At 50.1% G+C, this 24,979-nt stretch overlaps 1 protein-coding gene across 1 annotated transcript; it reads left to right on the forward strand.

Annotated features, from left to right (window-relative positions):
• Positions 1 to 14,413: 14,413 nt before the first annotated feature.
• LOC121275189 (lysocardiolipin acyltransferase 1-like) lies at positions 14,414 to 24,766 on the forward strand (the record flags this gene model as incomplete). The annotated part of the gene is made up of 3 exons (XM_041182608.1): positions 14,414 to 14,578; positions 14,723 to 14,921; positions 24,620 to 24,766. Coding segments are annotated over exons 1-3 (511 nt in total), but the record flags the coding sequence as incomplete, so codon positions are not given.
• Positions 24,767 to 24,979: the final 213 nt, after the last annotated feature.

The following is a 24,979-nucleotide window of genomic DNA, read 5'->3' on the forward strand; positions in this document are numbered from 1 at the left end:
TTAAATGAATTCTTTGTATCCGTCTTTACCAAGGAGGTAGATGGTACCCGGGTCATGGTGACAGATGAGGAACTCTGTCACTAGAAGGGTTCAGAATTGATAAGCAGGAAGTGTTGAATAGACTGTGGGTGTTTAAACAAGGCACTGGGACCGGATGAGAAGCATCCAAGGATATTGAAGGAAGTGAGAGTAGAAATTGCAGGGTCACTGGCCATAATCTTTCAGTCTTCCCTAGACTCAGGGGAGGTGCCAGAGGACTGGAGAATTGCAAACATTACACCCTTGTTCAAAAAAGATTGTAAGAAGAAGCCCAGCAATTACAGACCAGTCAGTTTAACTTCAGGTGGGCAAGATTCTAGAAACAATTATTCGGGATAGAATTAGTAGTCGCATGGTAAAATATGGGTTGATAAGGAAGAGCCAGCATGGATTTCTAAAGGGGAAATCATGTTTAACTAACTTGCTGGAGGTTTTTGAAGAGGTAACAGAAAAGGTCAATGAGGGTAATGCTGTTGATGTGGTGTATATGGACTTTCAAAAGGCATTTGACACAGAGCCACACAACCGACTTGTGAGAAAAGTTATTGCTCATGGAACAAAAGGGACAGTAGCAACGTGGAGACAGTGTTATACAGTTCCACGGAAACTGACTCTCACTGGGGTACGGGTCCCACACACACTGACTCTCACTGGGGTACAGTTCCACACACGCTGACTCTCGCTGGGGTACAGTTCCACACACACACGGACTCTCAGTAGGGTATGGGCTCCACACACACTAACTCTCACTGGGGTACGGGTCCCAGACACTCTGACTCTCACTGGGTTACAGTTCCACACACACGCTGACTCTCATTGGGGTACAGTTCCACACAGGGACTTTCTTTGGGGAACAGTTGATTTCAGTACTATACCCCAGTGTTATACAGTGACAGACCTGTCCCCACAAGTACTGTACCCCAGTGTTACACAGTGACAGACTAGTCCCCACCAGTACTGTACCCCAGTGTTATACAGTGACAGACCTGTCCCCACCAGTACTGTACCCCAGTGTTATACAGAGACAGACCTGTCCACACTAGGACTATACCCCAGTGTTATACAGTGACAGACCTGTCTCCACCAGTACTGTACCCCAGTATTATGCAGTGGCAGACCTGTCCCCACCACTACTGTACCGCAGTGTTATACAGTGACAGACCTGACCCCACCAGTACTGTACCCCAGTGTTATACAGTGACAGACCTGTCTCCACCAGTACTGTACCCCAGTGTTATACAGTGACAGACCTGTCCCCACCAGTACTGTACCCCAGTGTTATACAGTGCCAGACCCGTCCCCACCAGTACTGTACCCCAGTGTTATATACACAGTGACAGACCTGTCCCCACCAGTACTGTACCCTAGTGATATACAGTGATAGACCCATCCCCACCAGTACTGTACCCCAGTATTATGCAGTGACAGACCTGTCCCCATCACTACTGTACCCCAGTGTTATACAGTGACAGACCTGCCCCCTCCAGTACTGTACCCCAGTGTTATACAGTGACAGACCTGTTCCCCACCAGTACTGTACCCCAGTGTTATACAGTGACAGACCTGCCCCCACCAGTACTGTACCCCAGTGTTATACAGTGACAGACCCATCCCCACCAGTACTGTACCCCAGTGTTATACAGTGACAGACCAGTCCCCACCACTACTGTACCCCAGTGTTATACAGTGACAGACCTGTCCCCACCAGTACTGTACCCTAGTATTATGCAGTGACAGACCTGTCCCCACCACTACTGTACCCCAGTGTTATACAGTGACAGACCTGCCCCCACCAGTACTGTACCCCAGTGTTATACCGTGACAGATCTGTCATCACCAGTACTGTACCCCAGTGTTATACAGTGACAGACCTGTCCCCACCAGTACTATACCCCAGTGTTATACAGTGACAGACCTGTCCCCACCAGTGCTGTACCCCAGTGTAATACAGTCGCAGACCTGTCCCCACCAGTACTGTCCCCCAATGTTATACAGTGACAGACCTGTCCCCACCAGTACTGTACCCCAGTGTTATACAGTGACAGACCTGTCACCACCAGTACTGTATCCCAGTGTTATACAGTGACAGACCCATCACCACTAGTACTGTACCTCAGTGTTATACACTGACAGACCTGTCCCCACCAGTACTGTACCCCAGTGCTATACAGTGACAGACCTGTCCCCCCCAGTACTGTACCCCAGTGTTATACAGTGACAGACCTGTCCCCACCAGTACTGTACGCCAGTGTTATACAGTGACAGACCCTTCTCCACCAATACTGTACCCCAGTGTTATACAGTGACAGACCTGTCCCCACCAGTACTATACCCCAGTGTTATACAGTGATAGACCTATCCCCACCAGTACTGTACCCCAGTATTATGCAGTGACAGACCTGTCCCCACCACTACTGTACCCCATTGTTATACAGTGACAGACCTGTTCCCACCAATACTGTACCCCAGTGTTATACAGTGACAGACCTGCCCCCACCAGTACTGTACCCCAGTGTTATACAGTGACAGACCTGTCCCCACCAGTACTGTACCCCAGTATTATGCAGTGGCAGACCTGTCCCCACCACTACTGCACCGCAGTGTTATACAGTGACAGACCTGACCCCACCAGTACTGTACCCCAGTGTTATACAGTCACAGACCTGTCTCCACCAGTACTGTACCCCAGTGTTATACAGTGACAGACCTGTCCCCACCAGTACTGTACCCCAGTGTTATACAGTGCCAGACCCGTCCCCACCAGTACTGTACCCCAGTGTTATACAGTGACAGACCCGTCCCCACCAGTACTGTTCCCCAGTGTTATACAGTGACAGATCTGTCCCCACCAGTACTGTACCCTAGTGATATACAGTGACAGACCCATCCCCACCAGTACTGTACCCCAGTGTTATACAGTGACAGATCTGTCCCCACCAGTACTGTACCCTAGTGATATACAGTGACAGACCCGTCCCCACCAGTACTGTACCCCAGTATTATGCAGTGACAGACCTGTCCCCATCACTACTGTACCCCAGTGTTATACAGGGACAGACCTGCCCCCACCAGTACTGTACCCCAGTGTTATACAGTGACAGACCTGTTCCCCACCAGTACTGTACCCCAGTGTTATACAGTGACAGACCTGCCCCCACCAGTACTGTACCCCAGTGTTATACAGTGACAGACCCGTCCCCACCAGTACTGTACCCCAGTGTTATACAGTGACAGACCAGTCCCCACCAGTACTGTACCCCAGTGTTATACAGTGACAGACCTGTCCCCACCAGTACTGTACCCCAGTATTAGGCAGTGACAGACCTGTCCCCACCACTACTGTACCCCAGTGTTATACAGTGACAGACCTGTCCCCCCCAGTACTGTACCCCAGTGTTATACAGTGACAGACCTGTCCCCACCAGTACTGTACGCCAGTGTTATACAGTGACAGACCCTTCTCCACCAATACTGTATCCCAGTGTTATACAGTGACAGACCTGTCCCCACCAGTACTATAGCCCAGTGTTATACAGTGATAGACCTATCCCCACCAGTACTGTACCCCAGTATTATGCAGTGACAGACCTGTCCCCACCAGTACTGTACCCCCATTGTTATACAGTGACAGACCTGTTCCCACCAATACTGTACCCCAGTGTTATACAGTGACAGACCTGCCCCCACCAGTACTGTACCCCAGTGTTATACAGTGACAGACCTGTCCCCACCAGTACTGTACCCCAGTATTATGCAGTGGCAGACCTGTCCCCACCACTACTGCACCGCAGTGTTATACAGTGACAGACCTGACCCCACCAGTACTGTACCCCAGTGTTATACAGTCACAGACCTGTCTCCACCAGTACTGTACCCCAGTGTTATACAGTGACAGACCTGTCCCCACCAGTACTGTACCCCAGTGTTATACAGTGCCAGACCCGTCCCCACCAGTACTGTACCCCAGTGTTATACAGTGACAGACCCGTCCCCACCAGTACTGTACCCCAGTGTTATACAGTGACAGATCTGTCCCCACCAGTACTGTACCCTAGTGATATACAGTGACAGACCCGTCCCCACCAGTACTGTACCCCAGTGTTATACAGTGACAGATCTGTCCCCACCAGTACTGTACCCTAGTGATATACAGTGACAGACCCGTCCCCACCAGTACTGTACCCCAGTATTATGCAGTGACAGACCTGTCCCCATCACTACTGTACCCCAGTGTTATACAGGGACAGACCTGCCCCCACCAGTACTGTACCCCAGTGTTATACAGTGACAGACCTGTTCCCCACCAGTACTGTACCCCAGTGTTATACAGTGACAGACCTGCCCCCACCAGTACTGTACCCCAGTGTTAAACAGTGACAGACCCGTCCCCACCAGTACTGTACCCCAGTGTTATACAGTGACAGACCAGTCCCCACCAGTACTGTACCCCAGTGTTATACAGTGACAGACCTGTCCCCACCAGTACTGTAGCCCAGTATTAGGCAGTGACAGACCTGTCCCCACCACTACTGTACCCCAGTGTTATACAGTGACAGACCCGTCCCCACCAGTACTGTTCCCCAGTGTTGTACAGTGACAGATCTGTCCCCACCAGTACTGTACCCTAGTGATATACAGTGACAGACCCGTCCCCACCAGTACTGTACCCCAGTGTTATACAGTGACAGATCTGTCCCCACCAGTACTGTACCCTAGTGATATACAGTGACAGACCCGTCCCCACCAGTACTGTACCCCAGTATTATGCAGTGACAGACCTGTCCCCATCACTACTGTACCCCAGTGTTATACAGGGACAGACCTGCCCCCACCAGTACTGTACCCCAGTGTTATACAGTGACAGACCTGTTCCCCACCAGTACTGTACCCCAGTGTTATACAGTGACAGACCTGCCCCCACCAGTACTGTACCCCAGTGTTATACAGTGACAGACCTGTTCCCCACCAGTACTGTACCCCAGTGTTATACAGTGACAGACCTGTCCCCACCAGTACTGTACCCCAGTGTTATACAGTGACAGACCTGTCCCCACCAGTACTGTACCCCAGTGTTATACAGTGCCAGACCCGTCCCCACCAGTACTGTACCCCAGTGTTATACAGTGACAGACCCGTCCCCACCAGTACTGTACCCCAGTGTTATACAGTGACAGATCTGTCCCCACCAGTACTGTACCCTAGTGATATACAGTGACAGACCCGTCCCCACCAGTACTGTACCCCAGTGTTATACAGTGACAGATCTGTCCCCACCAGTACTGTACCCTAGTGATATACAGTGACAGACCCGTCCCCACCAGTACTGTACCCCAGTATTATGCAGTGACAGACCTGTCCCCATCACTACTGTACCCCAGTGTTATACAGGGACAGACCTGCCCCCACCAGTCTGTACCCCAGTGTTATACAGTGACAGACCTGTTCCCCACCAGTACTGTGCCCCAGTGTTATACAGTGACAGACCTGCCCCCACCAGTACTGTACCCCAGTGTTATACAGTGACAGACCCGTCCCCACCAGTACTGTACCCCAGTGTTATACAGTGACAGACCAGTCCCCACCAGTACTGTACCCCAGTATTAGGCAGTGACAGACCTGTCCCCACCACTACTGTACCCCAGTGTTATACAGTGACAGATCTGCCCCCACCAGTACTGTACCCCAGTGTTATACAGTGACAGACCTGACCCCACCAGTACTGTACCCCAGTGTTATACAGTGACAGATCTGTCATCACCAGTACTGTACCCCAGAGTTATACAGTGACAGACCTGTCCCCACCGGTACTATACCCCAGTGTTATACAGTGACAGACCTGTTCCCCACCAGTACTGTACCCCAGTGTTATACAGTGACAGACCTGCCCCCACCAGTACTGTACCCCAGTGTTATACAGTGACAGACCCGTCCCCACCAGTACTGTACCCCAGTGTTATACAGTGACAGACCAGTCCCCACCAGTACTGTACCCCAGTGTTATACAGTGACAGACCTGTCCCCACCAGTACTGTACCCCAGTATTAGGCAGTGACAGACCTGTCCCCACCACTACTGTACCCCAGTGTTATACAGTGACAGACCTGTCCCCCCCAGTACTGTACCCCAGTGTTATACAGTGACAGACCTGTCCCCACCAGTACTGTACGCCAGTGTTATACAGTGACAGACCCTTCTCCACCAATACTGTATCCCAGTGTTATACAGTGACAGACCTGTCCCCACCAGTACTATAGCCCAGTGTTATACAGTGATAGACCTATCCCCACCAGTACTGTACCCCAGTATTATGCAGTGACAGACCTGTCCCCACCAGTACTGTACCCCATTGTTATACAGTGACAGACCTGTTCCCACCAATACTGTACCCCAGTGTTATACAGTGACAGACCTGCCCCCACCAGTACTGTACCCCAGTGTTATACAGTGACAGACCTGTCCCCACCAGTACTGTACCCCAGTATTATGCAGTGGCAGACCTGTCCCCACCACTACTGCACCGCAGTGTTATACAGTGACAGACCTGACCCCACCAGTACTGTACCCCAGTGTTATACAGTCACAGACCTGTCTCCACCAGTACTGTACCCCAGTGTTATACAGTGACAGACCTGTCCCCACCAGTACTGTACCCCAGTGTTATACAGTGACAGACCCGTCCCCACCAGTACTGTACCCCAGTGTTATACAGTGACAGATCTGTCCCCACCAGTACTGTACCCTAGTGATATACAGTGACAGACCCGTCCCCACCAGTACTGTACCCCAGTGTTATACAGTGACAGATCTGTCCCCACCAGTACTGTACCCTAGTGATATACAGTGACAGACCCGTCCCCACCAGTACTGTACCCCAGTATTATGCAGTGACAGACCTGTCCCCATCACTACTGTACCCCAGTGTTATACAGGGACAGACCTGCCCCCACCAGTCTGTACCCCAGTGTTATACAGTGACAGACCTGTTCCCCACCAGTACTGTGCCCCAGTGTTATACAGTGACAGACCTGCCCCCACCAGTACTGTACCCCCAGTGTTATACAGTGACAGACCCGTCCCCACCAGTACTGTACCCCAGTGTTATACAGTGACAGACCAGTCCCCACCAGTACTGTACCCCAGTATTAGGCAGTGACAGACCTGTCCCCACCACTACTGTACCCCAGTGTTATACAGTGACAGATCTGCCCCCACCAGTACTGTACCCCAGTGTTATACAGTGACAGACCTGACCCCACCAGTACTGTACCCCAGTGTTATACAGTGACAGATCTGTCATCACCAGTACTGTACCCCAGAGTTATACAGTGACAGACCTGTCCCCACCGGTACTATACCCCAGTGTTATACAGTGACAGACCTGTTCCCCACCAGTACTGTACCCCAGTGTTATACAGTGACAGACCTGCCCCCACCAGTACTGTACCCAGTGTTATACAGTGACAGACCCGTCCCCACCAGTACTGTACCCCAGTGTTATACAGTGACAGACCAGTCCCCACCAGTACTGTACCCCAGTGTTATACAGTGACAGACCTGTCCCCACCAGTACTGTACCCCAGTATTAGGCAGTGACAGACCTGTCCCCACCACTACTGTACCCCAGTGTTATACAGTGACAGACCTGTCCCCCCCAGTACTGTACCCCAGTGTTATACAGTGACAGACCTGTCCCCACCAGTACTGTACGCCAGTGTTATACAGTGACAGACCCTTCTCCACCAATACTGTATCCCAGTGTTATACAGTGACAGACCTGTCCCCACCAGTACTATAGCCCAGTGTTATACAGTGATAGACCTATCCCCACCAGTACTGTACCCCAGTATTATGCAGTGACAGACCTGTCCCCACCAGTACTGTACCCCATTGTTATACAGTGACAGACCTGTTCCCACCAATACTGTACCCCAGTGTTATACAGTGACAGACCTGCCCCCACCAGTACTGTACCCCAGTGTTATACAGTGACAGACCTGTCCCCACCAGTACTGTACCCCAGTATTATGCAGTGGCAGACCTGTCCCCACCACTACTGCACCGCAGTGTTATACAGTGACAGACCTGACCCCACCAGTACTGTACCCCAGTGTTATACAGTCACAGACCTGTCTCCACCAGTACTGTACCCCAGTGTTATACAGTGACAGACCTGTCCCCACCAGTACTGTACCCCAGTGTTATACAGTGCCAGACCCGTCCCCACCAGTACTGTACCCCAGTGTTATACAGTGACAGACCCGTCCCCACCAGTACTGTACCCCAGTGTTATACAGTGACAGATCTGTCCCCACCAGTACTGTACCCTAGTGATATACAGTGACAGACCCGTCCCCACCAGTACTGTACCCCAGTGTTATACAGTGACAGATCTGTCCCCACCAGTACTGTACCCTAGTGATATACAGTGACAGACCCGTCCCCACCAGTACTGTACCCCAGTATTATGCAGTGACAGACCTGTCCCCATCACTACTGTACCCCAGTGTTATACAGGGACAGACCTGCCCCCACCAGTACTGTACCCCAGTGTTATACAGTGACAGACCTGTTCCCCACCAGTACTGTACCCCAGTGTTATACAGTGACAGACCTGCCCCCACCAGTACTGTACCCCAGTGTTAAACAGTGACAGACCCGTCCCCACCAGTACTGTACCCCAGTGTTATACAGTGACAGACCAGTCCCCACCAGTACTGTACCCCAGTGGTATACAGTGACAGACCTGTCCCCACCAGTACTGTACCCCAGTATTAGGCAGTGACAGACCTGTCCCCACCACTACTGTACCCCAGTGTTATACAGTGACAGACCCGTCCCCACCAGTACTGTTCCCCAGTGTTATACAGTGACAGATCTGTCCCCACCAGTACTGTACCCTAGTGATATACAGTGACAGACCCGTCCCCACCAGTACTGTACCCAGTGTTATACAGTGACAGATCCGTCCCCACCAGTACTGTACCCCTAGTGTTATACAGTGACAGACCGTCCCCACCAGTACTGTACCCTAGTGATTATACAGTGACAGACCCGTCCCCATCACTACTGTACCCCAGTGTTATGCAGGGACAGACCTGTCCCCACCACGTACTGTACCCCAGTGTTATACAGGGACAGACCTGTCCCCACCAGCACTGTACCCCAGTGTTATACAGTGACAGACCTGTCCCCACCAGTACTGTACCCCAGTGTTATACAGTGACAGACCTGTCCCCCACCAGTACTGTACCCCAGTGTTATACAGTGACAGACCTGTCCCCCACCAGTACTGTACCCCAGTGTTATACAGTGACAGACCTGTCCCCACCAGTACTGTACCCCAGTGTTATACAGTGCCAGACCCGTCCCCACCAGTACTGTACCCTAGTGTTATACAGTGCCAGACCCGTCCCCACCAGTACTGTACCCCAGTGTTATACAGTGGCAGATTCGTCCCCACCAGTACTGTACCCCAGTGTTATACAGTCACAGACCCGGTCCCCACCAGTACTGTACCCTAGTGTTATACAGTGACAGATCCTGTCCCCACCAGTACTGTACCCCTAGTGTTATACAGTGACAGATCCTGTCCCCCACCAGTACTGTACCCCTAGTGATATACAGTGACAGACCCTGTCCCCATCACTACTGTACCCCAGTGTTATACAGTGACAGACCTGTCCCCCATCCAGTCTGTACCCCAGTGTTATACAGGGACAGACCTGTCCCCAGCAGTACTGTACCCCAGTGTTATACAGTCACAGACCTGTCCCAACCAGTACTGTGCCCCAGTGTTATACAGTGACAGACCTGCCCCCACCAGTACTGTACCCCAGTGTTATACAGTGACAGACCCGTCCCCACCAGTACTGTACCCCAGTGTTATACAGTGACAGGACCTGTCCCCACCAGTACTGTACCCCAGTATTAGGCAGTGACAGACCTGTCCCCACCACTACTGTACCCCAGTGTTATACAGTGACAGATCTGCCCCCACCAGTACTGTACCCCAGTGTTATACAGTGACAGACCTGACCCCACCAGTACTGTACCCCAGTGTTATACAGTGACAGATCTGTCATCACCAGTACTGTACCCCAGAGTTATACAGTGACAGACCTGTCCCCACCGGTACTATACCCCAGTGTTATACAGTGACAGACCTGTCCCCACCAGTGCTGTACCCCAGTGTAATACAGTCGCAGACCTGTCCCAACCAGTACTGTCCCCCAATGTTATACAGTGACAGACCTGTCCCCGCCAGTACTGTACCCCAGTGTTATACAGTGACAGACCTGTCACCACCAGTACTGTATCCCAGTGTTATACAGTGACAGACCCATCCCCACTAGTACTGTACCTCAGTGTTATACACTGACAGACCTGTCCCCACCAGTACTGTACCCCAGTGTTATACAGTGACAGACCTGTCCCCCCCAGTACTGTACCCCAGTGTTATACAGTGACAGACCTGTCCCCACCAGTACTGTACGCCAGTGTTATACAGTGACAGACCGTTCTCCACCAGTACTGTACCCCAGTGTTATACAGTGACAGACCTGTCCCCACCAGTACTATACCCCAGTGTTATACAGTGATAGACCTGTCCCCAGCAGTACTGTACCCCAGTGTTATACAGTGACAGACCTGTCCCCACCAGTACTGTACCCCAGTGTTATACAGTGACAGACCTATCCCCACCAGTACTGTACCCCAGTATTATACAGTGACAGACCTGTCCCCACCACTACTGTACCCCATTGTTATACAGTGACAGACCTGCCCCCACCAGTACTGTACCCCAGTGTTATACAGTGACAGACCTGTTCCCCACCAGTACTGTACCCCAGTGTTATACAGTGACAGACCTGCCCCCACCAGTACTGTACCCCATTGTTATACAGTGACAGACCTGACCCCACCAGTACAGTACCCCAGTGTTATACAGTGACAGATCTGTCATCACCAGTACTGTACCCCAGTGTTATAGTGACAGACCTGCCCCCACCAGTACTGTACCCCAGTGTTATACAGTGACAGACCTGTCCCCACCAGTACTGTACCCCAGTATTATGCAGTGGCAGACCTGTCCCCACCACTACTGCACCGCAGTGTTATACAGTGACAGACCTGACCCCACCAGTACTGTACCCCAGTGTTATACAGTCACAGACCTGTCTCCACCAGTACTGTACCCCAGTGTTATACAGTGACAGACCTGTCCCCACCAGTACTGTACCCCAGTGTTATACAGTGCCAGACCCGTCCCCACCAGTACTGTACCCCAGTGTTATACAGTGACAGACCCGTCCCCACCAGTACTGTACCCCAGTGTTATACAGTGACAGATCTGTCCCCACCAGTACTGTACCCTAGTGATATACAGTGACAGACCCGTCCCCACCAGTACTGTACCCCAGTGTTATACAGTGACAGATCTGTCCCCACCAGTACTGTACCCTAGTGATATACAGTGACAGACCCGTCCCCACCAGTACTGTACCCCAGTATTATGCAGTGACAGACCTGTCCCCATCACTACTGTACCCCAGTGTTATACAGGGACAGACCTGCCCCCACCAGTACTGTACCCCAGTGTTATACAGTGACAGACCTGTTCCCCACCAGTACTGTACCCCAGTGTTATACAGTGACAGACCTGCCCCCACCAGTACTGTACCCCAGTGTTATACAGTGACAGACCCGTCCCCACCAGTACTGTACCCCAGTGTTATACAGTGACAGACCTGTTCCCCACCAGTACTGTACCCCAGTGTTATACATTGACAGACCTGTCCCCACCAGTACTGTACCCCAGTATTAGGCAGTGACAGACCTGTCCCCACCACTACTGTACCCCAGTGTTATACAGTGACAGACCTGTCCCCCCCAGTACTGTACCCCAGTGTTATACAGTGACAGACCTGTCCCCACCAGTACTGTACGCCAGTGTTATACAGTGACAGACCCTTCTCCACCAATACTGTATCCCAGTGTTATACAGTGACAGACCTGTCCCCACCAGTACTATAGCCCAGTGTTATACAGTGATAGACCTATCCCCACCAGTACTGTACCCCAGTATTATGCAGTGACAGACCTGTCCCCACCAGTACTGTACCCCATTGTTATACAGTGACAGACCTGTTCCCACCAATACTGTACCCCAGTGTTATACAGTGACAGACCTGCCCCCACCAGTACTGTACCCCAGTGTTATACAGTGACAGACCTGTCCCCACCAGTACTGTACCCCAGTATTATGCAGTGGCAGACCTGTCCCCACCACTACTGCACCGCAGTGTTATACAGTGACAGACCTGACCCCACCAGTACTGTACCCCAGTGTTATACAGTCACAGACCTGTCTCCACCAGTACTGTACCCCAGTGTTATACAGTGACAGACCTGTCCCCACCAGTACTGTACCCCAGTGTTATACAGTGCCAGACCCGTCCCCACCAGTACTGTACCCCAGTGTTATACAGTGACAGATCTGTCCCCACCAGTACTGTACCCTAGTGATATACAGTGACAGACCCGTCCCCACCAGTACTGTACCCCAGTGTTATACAGTGACAGATCTGTCCCCACCAGTACTGTACCCTAGTGATATACAGTGACAGACCCGTCCCCACCAGTACTGTACCCCAGTATTATGCAGTGACAGACCTGTCCCCATCACTACTGTACCCCAGTGTTATACAGGGACAGACCTGCCCCCACCAGTACTGTACCCCAGTGTTATACAGTGACAGACCTGTTCCCCACCAGTACTGTACCCCAGTGTTATACAGTGACAGACCTGTCCCCACCAGTACTGTACCCCAGTATTAGGCAGTGACAGACCTGTCCCCACCACTACTGTACCCCAGTGTTATACAGTGACAGATCTGCCCCCACCAGTACTGTACCCCAGTGTTATACAGTGACAGACCTGACCCCACCAGTACTGTACCCCAGTGTTATACAGTGACAGATCTGTCATCACCAGTACTGTACCCCAGAGTTATACAGTGACAGACCTGTCCCCACCAGTACTATACTCCAGTGTTATACAGTGACAGACCTGTCCCCACCAGTGCTGTACCCCAGTGTAATACAGTCGCAGACCTGTCCCAACCAGTACTGTCCCCCAATGTTATACAGTGACAGACCTGTCCCCGCCAGTACTGTACCCCAGTGTTATACAGTGACAGACCTGTCACCACCAGTACTGTATCCCAGTGTTATACAGTGACAGACCCATCCCCACTAGTACTGTACCTCAGTGTTATACACTGACAGACCTGTCCCCACCAGTACTGTACCCCAGTGTTATACAGTGACAGACCTGTCCCCCCCAGTACTGTACCCCAGTGTTATACAGTGACAGACCTGTCCCCACCAGTACTGTACGCCAGTGTTATACAGTGACAGACCGTTCTCCACCAGTACTGTACCCCAGTGTTATACAGTGACAGACCTGTCCCCACCAGTACTATACCCCAGTGTTATACAGTGACAGACCTGTCCCCAGCAGTACTGTACCCCAGTGTTATACAGTGACAGACCTGTCCCCACCAGTACTGTACCCCAGTGTTATACAGTGACAGACCTATCCCCACCAGTACTGTACCCCAGTATTATATAGTGACAGACCTGTCCCCACCACTACTGTACCCCATTGTTATACAGTGACAGACCTGCCCCCACCAGTACTGTACCCCAGTGTTATACAGTGACAGACCTGTTCCCCACCAGTACTGTACCCCAGTGTTATACAGTGACAGACCTGCCCCCACCAGTACTGTACCCCATTGTTATACAGTGACAGACCTGACCCCACCAGTACAGTACCCCAGTGTTATACAGTGACAGATCTGTCATCACCAGTACTGTACCCCAGTGTTATACAGTGACAGACCTGTCCCCACCAGTACTATACCCCAGTGTTATACAGTGACAGACCTGTCCCCACCAGTGCTGTACCCCAGTGTTAAACAGTGACAGACCTGTCCCCAGCAGTACTATACCCCAGTGTTATACAGTGATAGACCTGTCCCCAGCAGCACTGTATCCCAGTGTTATACAGTGACAGACCTGTCCCCACCAGTTCTGCATCCCAGTGTTATACAGTGACAGACCTGTCCCCACCAGTTCTGCATCCCAGTGTTATACAGTGACCGACCTGTCCCCAGCAGTTCTGCACCCCAGTGTTATACAGTGACAGACCTGTACCCCACCAGCACTGTACCCCAGTGTTATACAGTGACAGACCTGTTCCCACCAGTTCTGCACCCCAGTGTTATACAGTGACAGACCTGTCCCTCGTATGAGTGGCTTTCCTGCCCTGATGTGCTTATTGTTGACTATCTTGCTCTTGTTTTGCAGCATGTTGTCATTGAAGGGAACTCTCATCCTGCTGTTGCTGTTCTTTAGCAGTTTCTTTGGCAGTATCTTCATGTTGGCTCCCTTTCTTCCCATCATGCTGCTGTCCCCGGCCTGTTATCGCTGGATCACTGAGCGTATTGTTGCTATCTGGCTCACCCTTCCTGTGGTAAGTGAGCATCTCTCGGTGAATGATGCTGAATCTGGCTCCTGTTTTCAATTAGATAACCTCGTTCCCATTCTCCCGGATTTCTCCTGAGCTTGTTCCTCAGCCATCTTAACCCTCTCGTCTTTCCCTTGTTGTCTCTGCCAGGCTCTGTTGGAGATGGTGCTTGGTGTGAGAGTGGTCATCACTGGGGATGGCTTCGTGCCTGGTGAGCGCAGTGTGATCATCATGAACCATCGAACACGCCTGGACTGGATGTATCTGTGGAGTTGTCTGCTGCGATACAGCTACCTCAGAATGGAAAAGATCTGCCTCAAGTCATCCCTCAAATCCATTCCGGGCTTTGGTTAGTGCACCTGACTGCTGGACGCTTACCCAATCACAGATACAAGGGCAGGGGGCTGTGCCGGAGGGATGGACAGGGCAGTTGGGCCTGCCTGCGTTGTGTGAATGAGCCTCGGGTTGACGTATTTGATGAGACCATGTAGGAGGAGCTTTGCTCTCTAAACCCACAGCCAACGCTGACTTCCCACCTAAACCCAGCCATCCACACAGGAGAATCATCCTCGGCCTGTACAGAGTTACTGACAGGTTCAGTGAGTGGGTAATAAGGTGGGGAAGTGTAAAGTTATTCACTTTTGTCCTAAGAATAGAAAAGTCGAATAATTTTTAAAAGTGGAGAAACTTGTAAATTTTGATGTGCGAAGGGACTTGAGTGGACTGGTGCAAGGAACAAAGAGTTAGCATGTGGGTGCAGCAAGCAATGAGGAAGGCAAATGGCTTGCTGTCCTTTCTTGCAAGTAGATCGGAGGACAGGAATAAGCAAGTGTCCCTCCAACTGTATAGGACCACACCTGGAGTAGTGCGCACAGTTTTGGTCTCTACATCTAAGGAGAGATACACTTCATATTGGAGGTGGTACAACAGTGGTATTCACTAGAAAATAGTGAGGGCTGGTTGGGATATTAGAAAATTTTAAACTAGCCACAAATAGAATTGTAAAAAATCTTATGGATTCATTGTGATTTTATTTATTCAAAAAGGTATCCTGATAAGTAAAACACAAAACAAATGATAAAAGAGGAACATGTCAGTAACTGTATACAGTACACCAAGTGTCATCTGATCCAGGCTCTATGTGTTGAGCAGAACTGCTCGAGTTCTCTTAACGTGCTAATTCTTAAATCTACTTATCCTCCTGCTCTCCACCCCTCCCGCTCCCCCGCTGCTACCCTCTTCCAACCCTTGGTGTGAGTGAGGGTGTAGGAAAGGGGGTGGCGGGAGGAGCTGTGAGTGGGATGGTGGGGGAGGGAGGGGTCAGCAGGACGAGACCACAAGCAAGACGAGCGTGTAGTGAACGCTGCTGCTGCTACTGCACAGTGATGGCTCACTCCATTGGACCCTGGCATGGGAAGGTTGTCTTATGATGAGAGGCTGAGTAAATTGAGTTTATATTCCCTGGAGTTCAGAAGTATGAGGTAATCCCATTGAAACATACAAGATTATGAAGAGGCTTCACAGGGTGGACACTGAGAGCTTGTTTCTCCAGCCGGGGAACCTAGAACACAGGGGCACGGTCACTGGACAAGGGGCCAAGGATTTAAAAAAGAGTTGAAGAGAAATGCCTACATTCGGAGGGTTGTCAGTGTTTGAAATTCTCTACCCCAGAGGTTGCTCGATGCTCCATTGTTGAATATATTTAAGGCTGGGGATGGACTCAGGGATTCGAGGGCAATTGGGGGGCAGGGTGAGAAAGTGGAGTTCAGGCTGATCAGCAGCCCTAAGGGTATCGAATAGCAGAGCAGACTTCAGGGGCTGAATGGACGACTGCTCCTAGTTCTAATGTTCCTACAACCCACGTGAGGGATTTCCAATGAGTAAATGAACCTAATGCTGTACCGGTCCTGGGAGTGTTTGATGGAAACAGTGTAGAGGGAGCTTTACTCTGCATCTAACCCTGTGCTGTACCTGTGCTGGGAGTGTTTGATGGGGACAGTGTAGAGGGAGCTTTACTCTGTATCTAACCCCGTGCTGTACCTGTCCTGGGAGTGTTTGATGGGGACAGTGTAGAGGGAGCTTTACTCTGTATCTAACCCCGTGCTGTACCTGTCCTGCGAGTGTTTGATGGGGACAGTGTAGAGGGAGCTTTACTGTGTATCTAACCCCGTGCTGTACCTGTGTTGGAAGTGTTTGATGGTGACAGTGTAGAGGAACCTTTCTACTCTTGGAAGATGGTGGCATAGTGGAAATTTCATTGGACCAGTAATCCAGAGGCCCAGGGCAATGCTCTGGAGACATGGGTTCGAATCCCACCTTGGTAGCTGGTGGGAATTTATATTTAATTAATAAATACAATTAATTAAAAATACACCTGGAATATAAAGCTGGTCCCAGTAACGGTGACCATGAAACTATCAGCGATTGTTGTAAGAACCCATCTGGGTCACTAATGTCCTTTAGGGATGGAAATCTGCTGTCCTTACCTGGTCTGGCCTACATGTGACTCCAGACCCACGGCAATGTGGTTGGCTATTAAATGCCCTCCGCAAGCCACTCAGTTCAAGGGCATTTAGGGATGGGCAATAAATGCTGGCCTTGCCAATGACGCCCACATCCCAGGAACGAATAAAATAATCCTGGACCCCAAATCTCGGGAGGTTGTCAAGGCCTTAATGAGAGTACAGGAGAGATTGACCTGAACAGTACCAGGGACGAGAGGCTTCAGTTAACGTGGAGAGACTGGAGAAGCTAGGATAGTTCTCCTTAGAGCTGAAAAGATGAAGAGGAGATTTAATAGTGGTGTTGAAAATTATGAACAGTTTCAATTTAAAACAAAGTATGGAGAAACTGTATTCGGTGCCTGAGGGTGACTGACCAGAATCTGCAGGTTAAGGTGATTGGCAAAAAACTCAGAGGCAACCTGATGGGAAATGAAGATAAGAAATAGGAGCAGGAGTAGGCCATTCAGCCCTTTGACTCTGTTCCGCCATTCAATGAGATCGTGGCTGATCTACTTCAACACCACTTTCCTGCATGTTCCCCGTGTCCCTCGATGTCTTTAACATGTAGAAATCTATCGATCTCAGTCTTGAACATACTCAATGACTGAGCTTGCACAGCCCCCTGGGGTAGAGAATTCCAAAGATTCACCACCCACCCTCTGACTGAAGAAATTCCTCCTTATCTCAGCCCGAAATAACCTGCCCCTTATTCTGAGACTGTGTCCCCTGGTTCTATACCGCACCCCCCCACAGCCAGGGGGAAATATCCTTCCTGCATCTACCCTGTTGAGCCCTGTAAGAATTATTGATATTTGAATGAGATCACCCCTCATTCTTCTAAATTCCAGAGAATAAAGGCCCAGTCTATTTAATCTTTCCTCATAGGACAATCCCTCCGTCCCAGGAATGAGTTTAGTGAACCTTTGTTGCACCCCCTCTGTGCCATGTATATCTTTCGTTAGGTAAGGAGACCAAAACTGTACAAAATACCCCAGGTGTGGTGTCACCAAGGCTGTATGTAATTGCAGTCAGACATCACTACTCCTAGACTTAAATCCTCTTGTAATAAAGGCCAACATAGAAACGTAGAAACTAGGAGCAGGAGTAGGTCATTCTGCCCTTCGAGCCTGCTCCGCTATTCATTATGATCCCGGCTGAGCCTCTATCTCAACGCCATGCTCCCTATTTCTCCCCACACCTCTTTACGACTTTAGAGTCCAGAAATCTATCTATTTCCTTAAACATATTCAGTGACTTGCCCTCCACTGTGCTCTGTGGTAGAGAATTCCACAGGTTCACCACCCTCTGAGTGAAGAAGTTTCTCCTCATCTCAGGCCTAAATGGTCTACCCCATTTCCTGAGACTGTGACCCCTTATCCTAGCACCCCCCCCCGGCCAGAGGAAACATCATCCCTGCATCCAGTCTGTCCATCCCTGACAGAATTTTATATGTTTCAGTGAGATCCCCTCTCAGTGTTCTAAACTCCAGTGAATACAGGCCTAGTTGACCCAATCTCTCCTCATACAACAATCCAGCTATCCCAGGAATGAGTCTGGTGAACCTTCACTGCACTCCCTCTATGGCAAGCATATCCTTTCTTATCCTTTCATATCATTTGTCTTTTTAATTGTTCGCAGTCCCTGCATGTTAGCTTTCAGTGACTCATGAACATGGACATCCATGTCCCTTTGGAGTACAACACTTGGCAGCCTCTCACCTTTTAAGAAATACTCTGTATTTCTGTTTTTCCTACCAAAGTGGATAACTTCACATTTTTCCACGTTATATTCTGTCTGCCATGTTCTTGCACGCTCACTCAGCCTCTCCAAATCTTCTTGAAGTGTCTCTGCATTCTCCTCACAACTCATACTTCCACCTAGTTTTGTGTCATCAGCAAACTTGGAAATATTACATTGAATCCCCACTTCCAAATCATTGATATAGATTGTGACGAGCACTGAACCTTATGGTACCCCACTCATTACAGCCTGAAAATGACCCATTTATTCCTACTCTCTGTTTTCTGTCCGTTAACTGGTTCTGAATCCATACCGGGTATATTCCCCTAATTGCATGTGCTCTAATTTCATTCACTAACCTCCCGTGTGGGACCTTATCAAAAGCTTTCTGAAAATCAAAACATGCCACATCCACCAGTTCCCCCTTATCCATTCTGCTAGTTTCTAACATTTAGAAACGTTTTCTCACAGTGATTTGTTGTGGTCTGATCTTTATTGCCTGGGAAAATTCAAGAACAATTTTGAAAAAGTTATAAAGAATCAAATGGGAACTGTACAGGTCCATAGGGAAAGAGTAACTAATTAGGCAACTTGACCAAGGAGCTGGCAGGGACCAGCTCGATGTCTAAAGTTAAAACCCTGTGGCCAAAGCTGCTAATCGGAGCCAGAAGCAAACGGCATACTTCCTGTTGCAAGAACTGCAACTTTTGAGATGCAAACTAGTAGCCAAAGGATTTACTGTGTATCTGACCCGTGTTGTACCTGTCCTGGGAGTGTTTGATGGGGACAGTGTAGAGGGAGTTTTACTCTGTATCTAACCGTGTGCTGTACCTGTCCTGGGAGTGTTTGATGGGGACAGTGTAGAGGGAGGTTTACTCTGTATCTAACCCTGTTTTGTACCTGTCCTGGGAGTGTTTGATGGGTACAGTGTAGAGGGAGGTTTACTCTGTATCTAACCCCGTGCTGTACCTGTCCTGGGAGTGTTTGATGGGGACGGTGTAGAGGGAGCTTTACTCTGTATCTAACCCTGTGCTGTACCTGTCCTGGGAGTGTTTGATGGGGACAGTGTAGAGGGAGCTTTACTCTGTATCTAACCCTGTGCTGTACCTGTCCTGGGAGTGTTTGATGGGGACAGTGTAAAAGGCAGTGATTCTTACCCCGTGAGGAAGGACGTGTGAGTCCTAGGCTAATGCGTAATTACTGAAACACACTGAATGTGTTTGCAAATGGAGTGATGGAGTTATTAAAAGCCCGAGTCCTCTGTGAGGATAGGCTGTGGCTCCGTCATGATAGTCTTCACCTCCCGCCTGCACCAGGCCCACCTCCCACTCTCTGCCTGTATGCACAGACTGCACGGAAACCACAGGAGGAGGGTGGCTCCGATCTGCTCTGCTACAGGACTTCATGCTTTTCACTGCAGCGGTTTCTCTGCTCTCAGTAATTTACTGGAAACCTTCCGGCCACCTCTTCACATCTCAAAACTTTACAACTCTTAGAACAGGAAACGCTCAGCTCGCTGCCAACGCTGTTAACAATCTGTGTCACAAGTTGTCTTATCAGCCAATTCTCTCTAACTTCCCCTCAACTGAAAACTTAGCATCATTCGAAAATGCATTGCTTTGTTTTTAACCGAAGAGGAATCTCAGCACAGGGTTAGATACAGTGTAAAGTTCCCTCTACACTGTCCCCATCAAACACTCCCAGGACAGGTACAGCACGGGGTTAGATACAGAGTAAAGCTCCTCTACACTGTCCCCATCAAACACTCCCAGGACAGGTACAGCACGGGGTTAGATACAGAGTAAAGTTCCCTCTACACTGTCCCCATCAAACACTCCCAGGACAGGTACAGCACGGGGTTAGATACAGAGTAAAGCTCCCTCTACATCGTCCCCATCAAACACTTCCAGGACAGGTACAGCACGGGGTTAGATACAGAGTAAAGCTCCCTCTACACTGTCCCCATCAAACACTCCCAGGACAGGTACAACACGGGGTTAGATACAGAGTAAAGCTCCCTCTACACTGTCCCCATCAAACACTCCCAGGACAGGTACAACACGGGGTTAGATACAGAGTAAAGCTCCCTCTACACTGTCCCCATCAAACACTCCCAGGACAGGTACAACACGGGGTTAGATACAGAGTAAAGCTCCCTCTACACTGTCCCCATCAAACACTCCCAGGACAGGTACAACACGGGGTTAGATACAGAGTAAATCTCCCTCTACACTGTCCCCATCAAACACTCCCAGGACAGGTACAGCACGGGGTTAGATACAGAGTAAAGCTCCCTCTACATCGTCCCCATCAAACACTCCCAGGACAGGTACAGCACGGGGTTAGATACAGAGTAAAGCTCCCTCTACACTGTCCCCATCAAACACTCCCAGGACAGGTACAGCACGGGGTTAGATACAGAGTAAATCTCCCTCTACACTGTCCCCATCAAACACACCCAGGACAGGTACAACACGAGGTTAGATAAAGAGTAAAGCTCCCTCTACACTGTCCCCATCAAACACTCCCAGGACAGGTACAACACGAGGTTAGATACAGGATAAAGCTCCCTCTACACTGTCCACATCAAACACTCCCAGGACAGGTACAGCACGGGGTTAGATACAGAGTAAAGCTCCCTCTACACTGTCCCCATCAAACACTCCCAGGACAGGTACAGCACAGGGTTAGATACAGAGTAAAGCTCCCTCTACACTGTTCCCATCAAACACTCCCAGGACAGGTACAGCACGGGGTTAGATACAGAGTAAAGCTCCCTCTACACTGTCCCCATCAAACACTCCCAGGACAGGTACAGCACGGAGTTAGATACAGAGTAAAGCTCCCTCTACACTGTCCCCATCAAACACTCCCAGGACAGGTACAGCACGGGGTTAGATATAGAGTAAAGCTCCCTCTACACCATCCCCATCAAACACTTCCAGGGCAGGGGAGGTGTTGGCATAGTGATAATGTTGGTGGACTAGTAATTCAGAGACACAATATTATGCTCTGGGGACCCAGGTGGAATTTGAACTCAATAACAAACTGGAATTAAAAGTCTGATTATGAGTGTGAAACCATTGTGGATTGTAAACACCCATCTGGGTCACTAATGGCCTTTAAAGAAGGAAATCATCTGCCCTGAAGGAACTGAGGCCATTCTGGCTAAGTTTGCAGATGATACAAAGATAGGTGGAGGGACAGGTAGTATTGAGGAGTCGGGGAGGCTGCAGAAGGATTTGGACAGGTTAGCAGAATTGGCAAAGAAGTGGCAGATGGAATACAACGTGGGGAAGTGTGAGGTCATGCACTTTGGTAGGAAAAATAGAGGCATAGACTATTTTCTAAATGGGGAGAGAATTCAGAAATCTGGAGTGCAAAGGGACTTGGGAGTCCTAGTCCAGGATTCTCTTAACTTGCAGGTTGAGTCGGTAGTTAGGAAGGCAAATGCAATGTTGACATTTATTTCGAGAGGACTAGAATATAAAAGCAGGGATGTGCTGCTGAGGCTTTATAAGGCTCTGGTCAGACCACATTTAGAATATTGTGAGCAATTTTGGGCCCCGTATCTCAGGAAGGATGTTCTGGTCCTGGAGACGGTCCAGAGGAGGTTCATGAGAACGATCCCAGGAATGAAAGGCTTAACATATGAGGAACGTTTGAGGACTCTGGGTCTATACTCAATGGAGTTTAGAAGGATGAGGGGGGATCTGATTGAAATTTACAGAATACTGAAAGGCCTGGATAGAGTGGACGTGGGGAAGATGTTTCCATTAGTAGGAGAGACTAGGACCCGAGGGCACAGCCTCAGAGTAAAGGGAAGACCTTTCAGAACAGAGATGAGGAGAAACTTCTTTAGCCAGAGAATGGTGAATCTATGGAATTCATTGCCACAGAAGGCTGTGGAGGCCAGGTCATTGAGTGTATTTAAGACCGAGATAGATAGGTTCTTGATTGGTAAGGGGGTCAAAGGTTACGGGGAGAAGGCGGGAGAATGGGGTTGAGAAACTTATCAGCCATGATTGAATGGCGGAGCAGACTTGATGGGCCGAGTGGCCTAATTTCTGCTCCTATGTTTTATGGTCTTAACTGAAATGGGCTACATGTGACTTCAGCAATGTGGTTGTCTCTGAAATGGCCTAGTAAGCCACTCAGTTGTATCAAACCACTACAAAGTCACAAGAAAGGAATAAAAGTCCTCCTTACTAACTTCTGGGGGCTAGTGCCAAAATTGGGAGAGCTGTCTCACAGACTAGTCAAGCAACAGCCTGACATAGTCATCCTCACAGAATCACACCTTACAGATAATGTCCCAGACACCTCCATCACCATCCCTGGGTATGTCCTGTCCCACCGGCAGGACTGACCCAGCAGAGGTGGTGACACAGTGGTATACAGTCAGGAGGGAGTTGCCCTGGGAAGCCCTCAACATCGACTCTGGACTCCATGAAGTCTCATGGCATCAGGTCAAACATGGTCAAGGAAACCTCCTGCTGATTATCACGTACCACCCTCCCTCAGCTGATGAACATGTTGAACATCACTTGGAAGCACCGAGTGTGGCAAGGGAGCAAAATGTACTCTGGGTGGGGGACTTCAATGTTCATCACCAAGAGAGGCTCCCTGTCTCTCTCTCTCCCATGTCTCCCTGTCTTTCTCTCTGGCTGTCTCTCTCTCTCGCTGTCTGTCTCTCTCTCGCTGTCTGTCTCTCTCTCGCTGTCTGTCTCTCTCTCGCTGTCTGTCTCTCTCTCGCTGTCTCTCTCTCTCTCTCGCTGTCTCTCTCTCTCTCTCTCGCTGTCTCTCTCTCTCTCTCTCGCTGTCTCTCTCTCTCTCTCTCGCTGTCTTTCTCTCTCTCTCTCGCTGTCTCTCTCTCTCTCGCTGTCTCTCTCTCTCTCGCTGTCTCTCTATTTCTCGCTGTCTCTCTCTCGCTGTCTCTCTCGCTGTCTCTCTCGCTCTCTCTCTGTCTTGCTCTCGCTTTCGCTGTCTCTCGCTCTCGCTTTCGCTGTCTCTCGCTCTCGCTTTCGCTGTCTCTCGCTCTCGCTTTCGCTGTCTCTCGCTCTCGCTTTCGCTGTCTCTCGCTCTCTCTTGTCTCTCTCTCTCTCGCTGTCTTTCTCTCTCTCTCTCTCGCTGTCTCTCTCTCTTGCTGTCTCTCTCGCTGTCTCTCTCTCGCTGTCTCTCTCGCTCTCTCTCGTTTTCGCTCGCTCTCGCTTTCGCTCTCTCTTGCTCTCACTTTCGCTCTCTCTTGCTCTTGCTTTCGCACTCTCTTGTTCTTGCTCTCTCTCGCTGTCTCTCTCTCACTCGCTGTCTCTCTCTCTGTCTCGCTGTCTCTCTCGCTGTCTCTCTCGCTGTCTCTCTCGCTGTCTCTCTCGCTGTCTCTCTCGCTGTCTCTCTCGCTGTCTCTCTCGCTGTCTCTCTCGCTGTCTCTCTCGCTGTCTCTCATTCTCGCTGTCTCTCATTCTCGCTGTCTCTCATTCTCGCTGTCTCTCATTCTCGCTGTCTCTCATTCTCGCTGTCTCTCATTCTCGCTGTCTCTCATTCTCGCTGTCTCTCATTCTCGCTGTCTCTCATTCTCGCTGTCTCTCATTCTCGCTGTCTCTCATTCTCGCTGGCTCTCACTCTCGCTGTCTCTCACTCTCGCTGTCTCTCTCTCTCTGTCTCTCTCGCTGTCTCTTGTTCTCGCTCTCGCTCACTCTCTCCGCTGTCTCTCGCTCTCTCGGCCTCTCTCTGCACAGTCCCCAGTTGTTCTCCCTTTGCCAATCCCCCCTCTCCCTCTGCTCACTCTGCTTTGTTTCCCTTTCAGGCTGGGCAATGCAGATGGCAGCATTTATCTTTGTCCGGAGGAATTGGGAAGAGGACCAGGAGTACCTCAGAGACATGTTGGACTACCTGTGTGATATCAAGCATCCTCTGCAGCTTCTTATGTTCCCCGAGGGCACAGATCTCACAGGTAGGTTTCTCAACCCTTCTCTCCATCACCTCCTGTCCCATCAGCACCTCCAGCCTGCCAGGCACCGGCTTCCTTAGTTACTTATTTTCTACTTGAACAAAGTTAACGACTCACACTCAGTTTGCAATATCTAACTCTGCTTATTGCTTATTGATCATCTATTCAGAAAACCACTTTTAGCTGATTGACTGTTAACTGCACTGTAAAGTAGGT

Source organism: Carcharodon carcharias, unplaced genomic scaffold (genome assembly GCF_017639515.1).
Source record: "Carcharodon carcharias isolate sCarCar2 unplaced genomic scaffold, sCarCar2.pri scaffold_761_ctg1, whole genome shotgun sequence".
Lineage (NCBI taxonomy): Eukaryota > Metazoa > Chordata > Chondrichthyes > Lamniformes > Lamnidae > Carcharodon > Carcharodon carcharias.